This window comes from Callithrix jacchus, chromosome 7 (assembly GCF_049354715.1).
Source record: "Callithrix jacchus isolate 240 chromosome 7, calJac240_pri, whole genome shotgun sequence".
In the NCBI taxonomy this organism is placed as follows: domain Eukaryota; kingdom Metazoa; phylum Chordata; class Mammalia; order Primates; family Cebidae; genus Callithrix; species Callithrix jacchus.
In genome coordinates this window covers 32587489-32605334 of record NC_133508.1, presented here as the reverse complement: position 1 = coordinate 32605334, position 17846 = coordinate 32587489, and the positions used below count along the sequence as shown (strand labels likewise).

At 36.1% G+C, this 17846-nt stretch overlaps 1 protein-coding gene across 4 annotated transcripts in view; it reads left to right on the top strand.

Annotated features, from left to right (window-relative positions):
* Nucleotides 1–10955, top strand: part of ITGB1 (integrin subunit beta 1) — a 49757-nt gene extending 38802 nt beyond the window's left edge. For 2 of the 4 annotated variants that reach the window (XM_017974179.4, XM_035307140.3), the window contains exons 14-17: nucleotides 670–902; nucleotides 2595–2761; nucleotides 3965–4045; nucleotides 9728–10955. In XM_017974179.4, coding sequence (XP_017829668.4) covers nucleotides 670–902; nucleotides 2595–2761; nucleotides 3965–4039 — 475 coding nt within the window. In that variant the 3' untranslated portion in view covers nucleotides 4040–4045; nucleotides 9728–10955. The remainder of the gene's footprint in view (nucleotides 1–669; nucleotides 903–2594; nucleotides 2762–3964; nucleotides 4046–9727) is intronic. The other 2 variants (XM_017974180.4, XM_078329849.1) reach the window with 1 other exon arrangement.
* Nucleotides 10956–17846: the final 6891 nt, after the last annotated feature.

The following is a 17846-nucleotide window of genomic DNA, read 5'->3' as shown; positions in this document are numbered from 1 at the left end:
TGACAAAGCTAAGCCGAATTAAAGATTTTTCCTCTTGAAGAATTATTATACTAGTAACATTATTCAAATTATTATGATTTTGGCCAAGCACGGTAGCTCACACCTGTAATCCCAGCACTTTGGGATGCCATGGCAGGTGAATCACTTGAGGTGAGGAGTTCGAAACCAGTCTGGCCAATGTGGTCAAACCCCATCTCTACTAAAAATACAAAAATTAGCCAGATGTGGTGGCATGTGCCTGTAATCCCAGCTACTTGGGAGGCTGAGGCACAAGAATTCCTTGAACCCAGAAAGCAGAGGTTACAACAGTGAGCCAAGATTGCATCATTGTACTGCCTGGGTGACAGAGTAAGAATCCATCTCAAAAATAAATTACTATGATTTTTATATTATACATTTACTATGTGATAGGGCTAATTTATTTTACTGTCTTTTATTTCTTAATAGGGTTTTAATTTGAGCTATAATTAATATTTTATTATGGAAAGTAGCATATTTTCAAATAATTTCTCCATCCAGAAATGTAATGTGCCTCTTCATTTGCCCAAATCCTCCTTCATAGCTGTTTATTCAATTTGGTCACAAGAGTTTAGCATGAAAAATATGTGTTAGTAAATATTTATTGAAATAATAAAATTTAAATGTAATATATATATATTTTTTTAACAGAGAATGTGTTCAGTGCAGAGCCTTCAATAAAGGAGAAAAGAAAGACACATGTGCACAGGAATGTTCATATTTTAACATTACCAAGGTAGAAAGTCGGGAAAAATTGCCCCAGCCAGTCCAACCTGATCCTGTCTCCCATTGTAAGGAGAAAGATGTTGATGACTGTTGGTTCTATTTCACATACTCAGTGAATGGAAACAACGAGATTATGGTTCATGTTGTGGAGAATCCAGGTATAAATCTAATGATTTCAACCCTTCTTTTCATTTCTTACATCTTGATTCTATGTATTTAGGCCTAAAATCCAGAAACAGCCTCCAGCTGGAATATTTTAGGTTCAAGTTGGGAAATTTTTCATCTCTTGAAGCCTAAAATAGTATTTAATTAACCATACAAGAAATAAGGAAAAGAGAGCTCCAATTTTAAATTTTCTGAGTGGAGAGTTTGAAGATTAAATGCAGTGATCTATGTAAGACACTTAGAATGGTACCTGACACCAGGTGCATAATAAGACTTTTTTATGATTGATGATTTTAAAATTAGAGCTTGATTTAGTCTTGAATACTGGGAAAGATAATTTGCTAAAGGATGTTAATATATAAGTGTTGAATTTGTTTAACTTCTCAGGAGGTGAAACTTTTTTTTTTTAATCTTAGTTTTCCTAGTAGCTTTTTATAGATTCTTTGGAATTTGCTACTTTAGTGTACATGCTTTTGTGTGAACATAAGCTTTCATTTCTCTTGGGTAAATTCTAAGAATGGCATTTTGGAGCATATGGTAAGCATATGTTTAACTTTGTAAGAAGCTGCCATACTCTTAGAGTCTCGTACTGTTTTGCATTATCAGCTAGGTGTTTCGCAAATATTGTCTCCCAGCCTGTGCCTCCTTATCTTTTTATAAGTGTCTTTTGAACACCACAGGTTTCAGTTTTGATGAAGTATGGTTTACCAAGTTTTTCTTTTTGTGAATCTTGCTTTTACATTGTCTGTAAGAACTGTGCCTAACCCAAGATTTTAGAGCTTTTTCTCCTGTGTTTTCTTCTAGAAGTTTATTATAGTTTCTGGTTTCACGTTTAGATCTGTAACTTATTTTGAGTTAGTCTTAGTGTATGGCAAAAGGGTCAGTTTTTTTTTCATATTAGTGTCTACTTGTTCCAGGGGCATTTGTTGAAAAAAGACTGTCCTTTCTCCACCTTTGTTGAAAATCAGGTGACCTTACATGTGTAGGTCTGTTTCTGACTCTGATTGCTGTTCCATGTATCTGAGTCTGTCTGTTAGCTATACCACATGGTCTTGTAGCTTTATAGCTTGTCCTGAAGCAGGTGTCTTCCAACTGTATTCTTTCCAAAAGTGTTTTTGAGACACTTCCCTAGTTCTCTGCCTTTTTTGTAAATTTTAGAATTGGTTTGCTAATTGCTACAGAAGTTCTGCCGGGAATTTGGGTGGGATATCGTTGAGTTTATAGATCCAGTTCAGAAGAATTGACATCTTGACAGTATTAGATTTTGTAATTCATGCACATGGAATATCCCTCCATTTCTTCAGTCTTAAAGATTTCTTTTTATCAGTGTGTAGCAATTGTTAACATGCAGATCTTGCATATATTTTGTTAGACTTATATGTAAGTTTTTCATGCTTCTTCATTTTGTAATAAATGATACTGTTTAAAAATTTCTATTTTCAATATGTAGAAATACATTATATATGTAGAAAAATACATGATTTTTGTTCATTGATCATGTGACCTCCTAAACTCACTTGTTCCAAAAGCTACTTTATGGAGTCTTTGGGATAGCGTGCATTCACTGTCTTGTGTGTTTATTTCTGTATGTTTTTTATAAGATACTGCGCAGCTCTTTGTGGTTGTCGCTGGACTCTGCATGTGTTTGTCCCTTGTGTGCTCCTTACTACCTTCTTATTTTCCAGAGTGTCCTACAGGTCCAGATATCATTCCAATTGTAGCTGGTGTGGTTGCTGGAATTGTTCTTATTGGCCTTGCATTACTGCTGATATGGAAGCTTTTAATGATAATTCATGACCGAAGGGAATTTGCTAAATTTGAAAAGGAGAAAATGAATGCCAAATGGGACACGGTAAGTTACAAAACATCCAAAAACCAATGTGGCTTATAAATCAAATGTAATACTCCTAAGACTTACTTATTAACTGTCAGGCTGATTATTAAATTCCTTTAAATATTTTAGTCCCCCAAAAGTTTCTCATTCAAAGAATTTGCGTTTAATGAAAAACAGGAAGCATCCTAAATATATCTCATTGAAACAAAACATTGATTATAAACACGTATATTCTAGTTACTGTGGCCGGTATTTTTATTTCTTTAATAGTTTTGATCCTAAATCTGCCTTTTCATCTAATGTGAAATAGAATCCTAAATAATGTTACCTGTGTAGCAAGCTATTCAATGGAAAGCTGCTTCTTTCTTTAAAAAAACAAACAAAAAAAGACAAAGAACCTTCAGTGAAAGCCAGATTCAAAAGGTTATATGCCAAGCTTGTCCAACTCGCAGCTCGTGGGTCACATGAAGCCCAGGACAGCTTTGAATGTGGCCCCAACACAAATTTGTAAAGTTTCTTAGAAATTGTAAGATTTTTTTTTTTTGGTGACTTTTTTTTTTTTAAGCTCATCAGCTATCATTAGTATATTTTATGTGTGACCCAAGACAATGATTATTCTTCCAAGGTGGCCCAGGGAAGCCAAAAGATTGGACACCCCTGCTATATACTATGTGATTTCATTTAAGGGACATTCTGGAAAAGCAAAACTATATGGGCAAAAATCAGTTGTTGCTAGGGGCTGGAATGAGGAAAAGGGTTCACCGCAAAGGGCCATAAGGAAACTTCCTGGGATGATCTTGATTTTGGATGTATTTATGTATTTGAAAACTCATGGAACTATGTACTTTAAAAAGGTATATGTTCCTCTATGAAAATTATATCTCAGTAAACCTTGGCTTATAAAAATTTTAAAAGCCCTAAGTGACTGAAAGTTTATGTTAGCATTTAGTGCTTTGAAATATGGAGTCAGTTTCAGCCTCTGTGTATTCATATTTTGATACAAGAAAGCATTGGCAATCTTTAGTTTTTTTAAGTTGTAAATGAATTGTAGTTACTTGCACTTAACTACAGTTTGCTGGAATTTTTTTAAATTATCAATTTTTAAAATTATAAATTTCACAAGGGTAGAAATAGAAAAAAATTCCCTTTATAGTGTTTGAACACTATAAATGTCTATTTTTTTTCTGATGAAATCATTAGAAACTATTTCTTTTACTTTAGCAAGAAAATCCGATATACAAGAGTCCTATTAATAATTTCAAGAATCCAAACTACGGACGTAAAACTGGTCTCTAAATTGCCGTTCGTATTTTCTTTCACTTTCTGCCTTTGCATGTGAACATTTACTTTTTTACTGCACTGTGTGCCCTTTATCACTATTGCTTTTCTTTTAAGTCTGGCTTTATTTATATCGCTATTGCGGCTTTTCTTTTTGTGTGTTAACTTCGTTTTTAGAAAGACTAAAATAAGTAATGTGGTATAGAAACAGCAGCTGTGTTGTAGTGAGAAGAGAATGTGATTTGCAATCAGACCTCAGGTCAAACCCCAGCTCTTCCACTTAGTAAGTAGAACAGCATTGAGCCACTTCACTTCTCTCATCTATCAAAGGGAGTCAGTATTCTGTATTGTATGGGGCAATTGTATTTGGCAAATGCACTCCAGTATATGAAATCAGCTTGTGAGCTCTAATCCTCACAACAATTCTATGCCTAGAATGATAGTATCCTTTTTTCTTTTTCTGTTTTTGGTTTTGTTTTGTTTTTTTGAGACAGAGTCTTGCTCTTTCACCCAGCCCGGGGTACAGTGTTATGATCTCCCCTCACTGCAACCTCTGCTTTCCAGATGCCAGTGATTCTCCTGCCTCAGCCTCCCAAGTATCTGGGATTACTGGTGCCTGCCATCATGCTCAGTTAGTTTTTATATTTTTAGTAGAGACGGGGTTTCACAATGTTGGCCAGGTTGGCCTAGAACTCCTGACCTCCAGTGATCTGCCTGCCTTGGCCTCCCAAAGTGCTGGAATTACAGGTGTGAGCCACTGTGCCCCCACCAGTATTATCCTTAAATAACAAATTGTTAGAGTAAACTTAGGGTTGGGTAGTGAAAACTGATCATGGACTCCAAATTGCAAAATAGAAAATTAAATGTAAGTTGTGTGGTATGCAACTACAATATCATTATTATTGTTTCTCAGAAGATTTGAGATTAATTTATTGAATATAACTTTAAATTTCATTAAAAGCTGGAAGACCATATTATATATATATATCTTTGTATATTATATATATGTCTGTGTCTGTGTGTGTATGTGAGAATGATTCTAATTTTCAAGTGTAAGTTTGAAACTGTTCCTGTCTGAATTTTCATGAAATGCTTCCATCGTATTTCAATATAATCATGCAAGCTCCTAAAACTCAGTGATAACCAAGGTTAATTGTGATTAGAACTAAATTCTCTTGACTGGTGATCGGGAACTCTTCTTCTCTTTCCCAGTTGACTGACTGTAATAGGGCCTGGAAGATTTCCAATTTTCTCACTGCCTACCTTATTTTGCAGATAAAGACGGTGTTGGTAACACTTACATAGAACTCATTGTGTCTCAGGCATGATTGTAAACACTTAATCTATATTTAATCTTCATAGTGAAAGTTGAAGGAATGATGTTTATACCTGTTTTTTTACATATGAGGAAACTGAGACACATAAGGGTTATATAACTTGACCAAATTCACATGGCTAGTTAGTCAGAGAGCTGGGATTTGAACCCAGGCGATTGGGCTCCAGAGTTCATGTTCTTGTCTATGATATTCTACTTGGTAGCAGTTACGTATCTTCAGAAGTCCCTGTTACCTGGTTAGGAAGAGGTAGATCAGTCTTCTTTAGAGATTTACAGAGTTTTGACAATTTGTTGTTCCTCTGTCGGAGTTAACACCACCTCTGTTGGCAAACATCTTAGTAGGGCAGTCACTTGAATACATGGAACCCAATGCCGCAGTTATGCTTATTGACTGTTGGGAGTGTGCTTACAAACGGATCATGAAAAAGAGCCTAAGTACAGGAATGTTTAATAGTTATAAGTGATATAGGAAGTACTGATAATATTAGAAATCATTAACTTGTCAGATTTTTATTTCTAAGTAGACCATAAGACTTTTTAAAGTTAAATTTGATGGCAGAAAATTATATTCAGATTCACATATGGGCAGGGTTGGAGCATATTTGTATTAGTGTGTGATGACATGTTTTTCTTGTTCTCACTTAATACTTTACAGAAAGTCATTTTTAGAGGAAAACTGATTAGTCAATGACATTGCCAGGCTTTTTTTTTTTCTTTTATATTATTTTCTTTAGTTGTAGGAAAAAAAAAATAGTCAAATATTGACAATTTCATGTGGTTATTTTTCACGGGAGAAAAAAATTTCTTTCAGACAGAGAGGTGAAATTTTCACCCTTTCCGTACCTTTAATTGCATTTTGAAGGCCGGGCGCGGTGGCTCACGCCTATAATCCCAGCACTTTGGGAGGCCGAGGCAGGTGGATCACGAGGTCAAGAGATTGAGACCATCCTGGTCAACAAGGTGAAACCCCATCTCTACTAAAAATAAAAAAATTAGCTGGGCATGGTGGTGCATGCCTGTAGTCCCAGCTACTGGGAGGCTGAGGCAGGAGAATTGCTTGAACCCAGGAGGCAGAGGTTGTGGTGAGCCGAGATCGTTGCATCGCACTCCAGTCTGGGTAACAACAGCGAAACTTCGTCTCAAAAAAAAAAAAATAAATTGTATTTTGAAGGAAATTATCAGTAAATGTTATTTAAACTTAATGCTTATAATGTATATATGGCTAAAATGTTGTTAAAAGAAGCATTTAATGTAATTCAAGAAGCAAAAGTTTGGTAAAAATTTCTTTGCATTATTGAAGTCCAGGCAATATGATTATTTTTGAGATATTTTCTCAAGAAAAAGTAGAACTTAACTAAGTAAAATTGAAATAAATTAATAAGCATCAAGAAATTATATCATAGATTGTAAAAAAAATTTCTGATATGGACCAAGGTTTGCCCGTCAATTATGTCACCAATATTTTTGAAATATTTCGCAGGCACTAATTACTTTGGCATAAGTAGGAGCGGTAAAAAGAACGTGTCACATTCTCAGCTTCTAACTATTGGAGTGGGTTAAAAAAATTGTCCTCATCTGCTGCTATGCAGGTTTAAATGTGGATCCGAAATCTCCCACAGTTCTGCATTACATATCTAATACATTATAGAAGCTATTGCAGAGTGAGCACAAAGACAACATTTTACTGAGCACTGAGGGCTTCCTTTCGTAATGTAACCCTGTTCTCTTGATTCGGGTTTTGTTGGGGTTGGGTGGTGTTGCACTCTGAATGATGGAAACTAATCTGAATTATTTTAGTTTACCTCCATTTAAAATGATGCCTAATGCAGATAGTGAGCTTAATTTTACATCTAACCTTGCATGTTAAACTTTTGTTTGGATGGACTTTGAAGTAATAAATACAAATGTTTGTGTATATGACAAGATAGATTTTTCTCCAAAGGTAAGTTCTTCCATGTAAATTACACTTTGGACTCAGCTGGGTAGGGCTTTCTTTCTTTCATTATTATTATTATTATTTTGTTCTTCCCTTATAATTCTTGAGTTTTAAATACTAGATTTAGCAAACACATTATTTTAAAGAAACTTAATTAGATAATAATTTATTTTTCCAACATGTTTGAAGGACCAAATAGCACTTAGCCTCCAATCAGATAGGATATAAATGTGGAGCCTAACTTATTTGTGCTCTGGCTTTTTAAGATGGTAGTTGCAAGAATCCAGTTTTCTGACCCCCATTTTGAAATGTCTGTTGTCACAACTGTATAATGTATTAACTTCAATTGGGACTAGAGCTGAGAGTTTGCACAATTTTGTCATACACATTATATGCTGTTTGTCTCTGAGGGATCCTGAGTTTCTCCATGTTTCTGAAACAACCGATCAAGGTGTATATTGAGGAGAGGGGACTGAGGACTGAGGCATGTTGTCGGGTTCTGATTGGTATCACACAAGCTGCTGAGCTGAAATCACAGTGGTTTATTTGGTGTCTTGCAGAAGGCAGCTACGCAAGTGTCTGGCTTTTTCCTTCATCCTGTAGGTGGAATACTATTTTTCCCTCAGTGGTATCCCACCTGCAGGATGAAGTTCAGATTTCACAGCAAGGCTTCCAGGGCCATTCTTTGGTTGTCTCCTCATCTCAGATCATATGCCCCCTGACTCTTTTTCCTTTTTTTTTTGAGATGGAGTCTTGGGCTGGAGTAGTGCAGTGGCACGATCTCAGCTCACTGTAGTCTGTGCCTCCCGGGTTCAAGCAGTTTTCCTGCCCCAGCCTCCCAAGTAGCTGGGATTACAGGCACCTGCCACCATGCCTGGCTAATTTGTTTTTTTAGTGGAGATGATGTTTGACCATGTGGGCCTGGCTGGTCTCAAACTTCTGACCTCTAGTGATCCACCCGCCTTGGCCTCTCAGAGTGCTGAGATTACAGGCATGAGCCAAGGCACCAGTCCTTCCCTAAGTAAAAACTGTGAACTGTGTATATTTCTACTTAAAATGTCCCATTCTTTTCCCTACACCTTAACTTTGCATAGATTCCTATGTATCAACCAGTAGTTTATAGTCAATTTCATGATGAAAATATCCTTAATTTTCTCAGATAAAATTAATCACTTTTTTTCTCATACTATTCTGAGATTATGTTCGTAACTCTGTTATGTACTATATCAGAGTGCCTTATTTTCATGCCTCTCACTTTCCTTGAGGGCAGAAATTGTGGCACCTAAAGGCCGATCCAAATACAGTCTGCATTGAAGTATGAATAAAATTTAAAAACAAAAATTACTTTTAGATCAAAAACTGCTTTTAGATGCTTTCTATAAATATTTTTTAATCATCTGCCGTTGGTTCTGTAGTGAGATATAAAACGAAACAACATTTTAAAACCTTAATTTTTACCTAAAAAATGTTTCCCTGATAGTTAACAAGTATTTTTGATTTGTACTCAGGTAATTTTCTCTGATAAAGTGTCATTTGGTCACACGTCTCATTTGGCTTTCAAGCCTGCTTTCAATTTATATGAATTGGAGAAAAAAGAATGCTATAGCAAATATTTAAATGTAGCACCTATGGTATATGATAATTTTTAAGGAAAATGGTGATACGGAATTACATGTTTTTTCTGCTTAAAACATCACTGTCAGTATAGTTTTGGATCTTGAAAGATCCCTTGCGTTTACGGCTCGGGTCTGCCTGCTGGGCTTGACTGCAGACCTGTTAACTATATTACAGCATTGCAGTAAGACATTTCACCAATATGATATTGAAGCATAACAGTTTTTTCATAAGGAATGTTAATTATCTAGCATTCTAAGCAAATTTGGCAGTGTGACTTCATGGGGCTCAGTTCCATTCGTGACACAATGACAGCCTTACCTGATAATTCTCTAAATTGGTAACTTATGTAGGAGACCCCGGAAGCACACCTCCCTCCCAGCATGAAAGCCAAGGATTCCCATTTTGATTAGCAGGCGCCTTCTGTACACAATAAAGGGATAAGAATCAGGCAGTGATGACAGCGGAGCTGATGCTTCCTTCAGGCAGGCACTACAAGGTAGTTGAAAGGAGAAAATCCACGATGACAGCACATTCTGTTCCATGGAGAACTTTCTTAAATCAAGCCACCAGTGGAGGAAGGACTCAATAATGAAATAGTACCAGATAACAGGGGCATCATTTGGTTTGTAAAGCAAAGCTTCCATTTTCCATTTTTATATATAAGCTACTATTAATGCCTTTGAGACAACTGTGATATCTGGACAGATAAAATAGAAATGACTTCTTAAAATGACTGCAACTTTTAGACTTTGTTTATAAAATTATGCTTCATGATTTTAGTAGAGTCACTCATAATTTTTCTCACTTTTTTTTTTAGGGTGAAAATCCTATTTATAAGAGTGCCGTGACAACTGTGGTCAATCCGAAGTATGAGGGAAAATGAGTACTACCTGTGCAAATCTCACAACACTGAATACAAAGTAGCAATTTTCATAGTCACAGTTAGGTAGCTTTAGGGCAATATTGCCATGGTTTTACTCATGTGCAGGTTTTGAAAATGTACAATATGTATAATTTTTAAAATTTTTTTATTATTTTGAAAATAATGTAATTCATGCCAGGGACTGACAAAAGACTTGAGACAGGATGGTTATTCTTGTCAGCTAAGGTCACGTTGTGCCTTTTGACCTTTTCTTCCTGTACTGTTGAAATCAAGCTCTTATTGGATTAAGTGATATTTCTATAGCGATTGAAAGGGCAATAGTTAATGAGCATGATGAGAATTTCTGTTAATCATGTATTAAAACTGATTTTTAGCTTTATAAATATGTCAGATTGTAGTTACGCAGAATCCAAAGTAAATGTCCTGCCAGCTAGTTAAGGATTGTTTTAAATCTATCATTTTGCTATTTGCCTGTTAATCATGACTGATGACATATCTGAAAGACAAGTACGTTGAGAGTTTCTGCGTAAAGTAGGTTTGAAATAGTCTATCTATGAAGGCCATGGGAAAAATTCAGAGAGTTAGGAAGGAAAAACCAATAGCTTTAAAACTTGTGTGCCATTTTAAGAGTTACTTAATAATTGTTAACTTTTATGCCTTCCCTTTATGAATTCAAGCCTTAGATAAAAGTACTGAGCATTTTCCTGCTAAAAAGTCCTTGATTTAGCACTATTTACATAAAGGCCATACTTTACAAAGTATTTGCTGAATGGGGACCTTTCGAGCTGAATTTATTTTATTATTTTTATTTTGTTTAATATCGGTGCTTTTTATCACCTAATCTTTTAATGTATTTGTTTGCAAGTTGGGGGTAAGACTTTTTTTTAGCAGTACTTTTTCTTTGACGTTTTAGCTGTAAATTTGCCTTTTTAATGAACATGTGAAGTTGTACCATGGCTTATGCAACAGCTATCACTTATGCGAGTCTTACTTCGAATTAGTGCCATAACAGATCATTGTGTGTTTACTTCTCATCATTTGAGTTGCCCATCTTGTTTCATACTAGTTATATTCTTGTTTTAAGTGCCTTTAGTTTTAATAGTTCACTTTTTACAGTGCTATTTACTGAAGTTATTTATTAAATATGCCTAAAATACTTAAATCGGATGTCTTGAGTCTGATGTATTTTGTCAGATTGTGTGCCTGAAACTTTTGTAGATTAAAGAAGTTGAGGAAAAGCATTTCTGGTTGGTGGGTATTTCACTTAATGGAGCTAAAACATAATTCTTTCAAAAAATGTACTAGGGACATGAGGAGAGTGGTATGGTAAAATACAGACTTGAAGACTGTCCTTGGGCTCTCTGTGTAATGTGGATAGATCTTTATCCTGCTGTGCTGGGAGGTAGGTTTCATCCTGATATTAAGCAGAATTAACTTTATGAACATCATCATAGCGCTGTTAGTAGGTGCTGGAAATTGTATTATTTTGTTTAAGATTATATATAGGGAATTGTTAACTTTTCTGATAGGAAAATAAGGAAAAATGTACTTTTATTTGGCTTTGGTTTGTGTTTGAAAGGATATACTTATAGTACTTGTGTAAAGCTTATTAGAAGAAATATATGCTCCTTTCTTGAGCATACAACAAACGGCAGAAATATTTGGAGGAGAAAATTTTCAGCCTTACTAGCCTCATATTTATAGTCTTCCTTCACATCCTGTTAATTGATCTTCTTTTACTCAATTTAAATGTGATTCATTGCTTAGACGAAAGCTTCGAGGTGAGAATTACACATTTTTACTAGTTTGTAAGATCCATGAAACATTATCTTGTTCATGTATTTATCACCCCATTTCATCTTGTTTACCGCCATCCATAATTCCACTTAGCTTAACTCATTTCCTTATGCCTAAGGCATAATCAATAAAGTTGAATTGCATATTTCTGCTCCAGAACTCTGCTCTTATAATGATATTTTTAAAATATATTAGAACAAAGTAACAAAGTCTGTCCTCTATATGTACATAATTTATTTTTTCCTGATGTGTTCGAGGCTGGAATATGGTGAATTTTTAGATTTTATATTACAGTTTATAGCAGAGAGAGATTTTCTAACTATAGGAATCCCTTTGTTGGAAGCTGGAGGAATTGTATACAAATTCATTCATGCTGACCATGAGAACATTAACATTTGAATAATTCTAGGCTTGAAACTGGACAATTTCAAAATATAGTCTAAGCAGCTGATAATAGTATATCATCTATCTCTATATATACACACACCACATATTGAGATAACTTGATTGAAGCCACATAGGACTTTGTCACTAAAATAATTTATTTTCCCAGCAACAGCACATTTTGATCTCTAGTGAAACACTTTCCAAAAAGCAAGAGTCCAGGAAGCAAAATAATTAGATTTTTTTTTCCATTTAAACTATACTTTAGAAATTTACAAAATGTTAAGTATCATGAGTACATTATTTGGCTAATGCCAAATAGTGGCATATTTTGTAGTCATTTCATGAAATTTTACAAAGTTTTCTTACTCTTCTGCAGGCTTACTTTATGAATTTCCTTAATATAGACACCTAGGTAAGACCTTGAGCCACAAGAACAGTTCATAAGGCCACTTAAAAAGTCACTTGTAGTCAGCTTTTTATTTTAACCTGGATTTTTTTTCTCTCTTTTGCCCACTACAGTTTGAGAGGTAACCTCAAGTAGAGGCCATTTGTCTTTAGTTTATTCCTTGGAGGCTTAATGTTTAAAAGTTTTTAAACATTCGTTTGTATAGATCCCAGGGGTACATGTGCAGGTGTGTTACATGGACATATTACATAATGGCTCTTGGCATACCCATCACTGCAGTAGTGAACATCATAGCCAACAGGTAATTTTCCACCTTTCACCCTCCTACTACCCTCTCCCTTTTGGAGTCCCCAGTGTCTGTCCTTTCCCTCTGTATGTCTATGTGTACCAATTGTTTAGCTTCCACTTATGAGGGAGAATGTCTGTTACTTGATTTTCTGTTTCTGAATTATTTCACTTAGGGTGGTGACCTCCAGCTCCATCCATGTCACTGCAGAAGACATGACTTTATTAAGGCCTAGATATTTCTGATCTGATACGCTTAAAGAAGTTCAGAAACAGAATGAGTATCTCCAGGACTCCTTTTGAGCCTAAAAAGATTCTTCATTGGCTCTTTAGAATTTCTCTCATGAATCAGGATTCTTCTGAGAATTTAGGGATAGGTGGAAGTGGCTTCTCAGTGATGAGTGGGAGCAAATTCTCGAGCTGGATTAGGTCTAGATTAAGTAGCCCAGCAAGGCTCCACTGCTCTGAGGGTGGTAAGTCATCTAAGTGTAAACCTTTAGGGTACAGAAATGCAGGAGAAGCATGAGACAAATATTAAGCCCACTGATAATGGCAGTTCTTACCTTCATTTGCTTCTACACTTAAGTCTTCACTGGACTTTTTATTACCCTTTTAATTCTTTAAGGGTATAGAGTTTCCATAAAAAGTCATCAGTGATAATGTATTTAATTTTATTTGGCTTTCTACTTATTCTGGATTCTAAAACACACTCATACAAACAGGTTACTTATGGATCACTTTGAGATAGAAAACACTATTCAGAAGGTTTAAATCTCAATTTAATCCATTTCTTTATCACAAGTTTACAGGAGACACAGCTATCTTCAGTTTTAACTGCAATAGTTGATATATTGACTTTACCTGTTGAAAACCTATATTGCTGACTAACCAAAATTATTCCTGTGAGATAGATACAGAAACATTGATTTTCTACAATAACCACTGACCGGTCCCTCGGCAGCCATTTTATTGTATTATTGTTTTTTCTCTTTTCTTTTTTTTTTTTTTAATTGCATATTAGGTTTTGGAGTACATGTGAAGAACATGCAAGATAGTTGCATAGGTACACATGTAGCAGTGTGATTTGCTGCCTTCCTCCCCTTACCTATATCTGGCATTTCTCCCCATGTTATCTCTCCCCATCTCCCCACCCCCTGCTGTCCCTCCCCATTCCCTTCAACAGACCCCAGTGTGTAGTGCTCCCCTCCCTGTGTCCATGTGTTCTCATTGTTCAACACCCACCTATGAGTGAGAACATGCGGTATTTCATTTTCTTTTCTTGTGTCAGTTTGCTGAGAATGATGGTCTCCAGGTTCATCCATGTCCCTACAGAGGACACGAACTCATCATGTTTGATGGCTGCATAATACTCCATGGTGTATATGTGCCACATTTTCACTGTCCAGTCTATCATTGATGGGCATTTGGGTTGGTTCCAGGCCTTTTCTATTGTAAACAGTGCTGCAGTGAACATTCATGTGCATATGTCCTTATATTAGAATGATTTATAATCTTTTGGATATATACCCAGTAATGGGATTGCTGGGACAAATCGAATTTCTATTTCTAGGTTTTTGAGGAATCGCCACACTGTCTTCCACAATGATTGAACTAATTTACACTCCCACCAGCAGTGTAAAAGTGTTCCTATTTCTCTACATCCACTCCAGCATCTGTTGTCTCCAGATTTTTTAATGATTGCCATTCTAACTGGTGTGAGATGGTATCTCAATGTAGTTTTGATTTGCCTATCTCTAATGACCAGTGATGATGAGCATTTTTTTCATATGTTTGTTGGCCTCATGTATGTCTTCTTTTGTAAAGTGTCTGTTCATATCCTTTGCCCAGTTTTGGATGGGCCTGTTTCTTTTGTTCTTGTAAATCTGTTGTAGTTCTTTATAAATTCTGCATGTCAGCCCTTTGTCAGATGGGTAAACTGCAAAAAATTTTTCCCATTCTGTTGGCTGCCAATTCACTCTAATGACTGTTTCTTTTGCTGTGCAGAAGCTGTGGAGTTTGATTAGGTCCCATTTGTCTATTTTGGCTTTTGTTGCCAATGCTTTTGTTGTTTTGGTCATGAAGTCCTTGCCTATTCCTATGTCCTGAATGGTTTTGCCTAGATTTTCTTCTAGGGTTTTTATAGTGTTAGGTCTTATGTTTAAGTTTTTAATCCATCTGGAGTTAATTTTAGTGTAAGGTGTCAGGAAGAAGTCCACTTTCTGCTTTCCGCACATGGCTAGCCAGTTTTCCCAACACCATTTATTAAACAGGGAATCTTTCCCCCATTGCTTGTTTTTGTCAGGTTTATTCAAGATTGTATGGCTGTAGATATGTTGTGTTGCCTCCAATGCCTCTGTTCTGTTCCATTGGTCTATATCTGTTTTGGTACCAGTACCATGCTGTTTTGATTACTGTAGCCTTGTAGTATAGTTTGAAGTCTGGTAGTGTGGTGCCTCCAGCTTTGTTCGTTTTGCTTAGAATTGACTTGGCTATGTGGGCTCTCTTTTGGTCCCATATGAAGTTTAAGGTGTTTTTTTCCAGTTCCGTGAAGAAGGTCATTGGTAGCTTGATGGGGATAGCGTTGAATCTATAAATTACTTTGGGCAGTATGGCCATTTTCATGACATTGATTCTTCCTAACCATGAACATGGAATGTTTCTCCATCTGTTTGTGTCCTCTCTGATTTTGTTGAGCAGTGGTTTGTAGTTCTCCTTGAAGAGGTCCTTTACGTTCTTTGTTATTTGTATTCCTAGGTATTTTATTCTCTTTGTAGCAGTTGTGAATGGCAGTTCATTCTTGATTTGGCTCTCTTTAAGTCTGTCATTGGTGTATAGGAAGGCTTGTGATTTTTGCACATTGATTTTGTATCCTGAGACTTTGCTGAAGTTGCTTATCAGTTTCAGGAGATTTTCGGCTGAGACGATGGGATCTTCTAGATATACAATCATGTCGTCTGCAAATAGAGACAGTTTGGCTTCCTCCTTCCCTATTAGAATACCCTTTATTTCTTTTTCTTGCCTGATTGCTCTGGCTAGAACTTCCAGTACTATATTGAATAGGAGTGGTAAGAGAGGGCATCCTTGTCTAGTGCCAGATTTCAAAGGGAATGCTTCCAGTTTTTGCCTATTCAGTATGATATTGGCTGTTGGTTTGTCGTAAATGGCTTTTATTATTTTGTGACACGTTCCATCAATACCGAGTTTATTGAGGGTTTTTAGCATAAAGGGCTGTTGAATTTTGTCAGAGGCCTTCTCTGCATCAATTGAGATAATCATAGTTTTTGTCTTTGGTTCTGTTTATGTGGTGAATTACGTTTATAGACTTGCGTATGTTGAACCAGCGTTGCATCCCCGGGATGAATCCTACTTTATCGTGGTGGATAAGCTTTCTGATGTGCTGTTGCAGTCAGCTTGCCGGTATTTTATTGAAGATTTTTGTGTCTATATTCATCATGGATATTGGCCTGAAGTTTTCTTTTCTTGTTGAGTCTCTGCCAGGTTTTGGTATCAGGATGATGTTGGTCTCATAAAATGATTTGGGAAGGATTCCCTTTTTTTGGATTATTTGGAATAGTTTCAGAAGGAATGTACCAGCTCCTCTTTGTGTGTCTGGCAGAAGTTGGCTGTGAACCCATCTGGACCTGGGCTTTTTTGTGTGGTAGGCTCTTAATTGCTACCTCAACTTTAGATCTTGTTCTTGGTCTATTTAGGGTTTCGACTTCTTCCTGGTTTAGGCTTGGGAGGACACCAGTGTCTATGAATTTATCCATTTCTTCCAGGCTTACTAGTTTATGAGTTGCTTCTAATAATCTCTGATGATGGTTTGAATTTTTGTGGGATCTGTGGAGATATCCCCTTTATTGTTTTTTATTGCATCTATTTGGTTATTCTCTCTTTTCTTTTTTATTAATCTGGCTAGTGGTCTATTTTGTTGATGTTTTCAAAAAACCCGCTCCTGGATTTATTGATATTTTGACGGGTTTTTTGTGTCTCTATTTTTCTCAGTTCTTCTCTGATCTTAGTTATTTCTTGTCTTCTGCTGGGTTTTGAGTTTTTTTGATCTTGCTCCTCTAGCTCTTTCAATTTTGATGATAGGGTGTCAATTTTAGATCTCTCCTTGCTTCTCATGTGGTCACTTATTCCTGTATATTTTCCTCTAGAGACTGCTTTAAATGTATCCCAGAGATTTTGGTATGTGTGTCTTCGTTCTTGTTGGTTTCGAAGAACTTCTTTATTTCTGCCTTCATTTCATTGTTTATCCAGTCAACATTCAAGAGCCAGTTGTTCAGTTTCCATGAAGCTGTGCGCTTCTGAGTTACTTTCTGAATTCTGAGTTCTAACTTGATTGCACTGTGGTCTGAGAGATTGTTTGTTATGATTTCCGTTCTTTTGCATTTGCTGAGGAGTGATATACTTCCAATTATGTGGTCAGTTTTAGAGTAGGTGTGATGTGGTGCTCAGAAGAATGCATATTCTGTGGATTTGGGATGCAGAGTTCTGTAAATGTCTATCAGGTTTGCTTGTTCCAGGTCTGAGTTCACGTCCTGGATATTTTTGTTAATTTTCTGTCTGATTGATTCGTCTAATATTGACAATGGGGTGTTAAAATCTCCCACTATTATTGTGTGGGAGTCTAAGTCCCTTTGAAAGTTATTAAGAACTTGCCTTATATATCTGGGTGCTCCTGTATTGGGTGCATATATATTTAGGATCATTAGCTCTTCTTGTTGCATCAATCCTTTTACCATTATGTAATGTGTTTCTTTGTCTCTTGATCTTTGTTGGTTTAAATTCTATTTTATCTGAGATGAGAATTGCAACTCCTGCTTTTTTTTTGCTCTCCATTTGCTTGGTAAATATTCCTCCATTTCTTTATTTTGAGCCTTTGTGTATCCTTGCATGTGAGATGGGTTTCCTGGATACAGCACACCAATGTGTTTTGGCTTTTTATCCAGTTTGCCAGTCTTTGTCTTTTGATTGGTGCATTTAGTCCATTTACATTTAGGGTTAATATTGTTGTGTGTGTATTTGATACTGCCATTTGATGCTAGCTGGCTGTTTTTCCCATTAGTTGATGCAGATTCTTCATTGTGTTGATGCTGCTTATAATTTAGTATGTTTTTGGAGTGGCTGGTACTGGTTGTTCCTTTCTATGTGTAGTGCCTTTTTCAGGAGCTC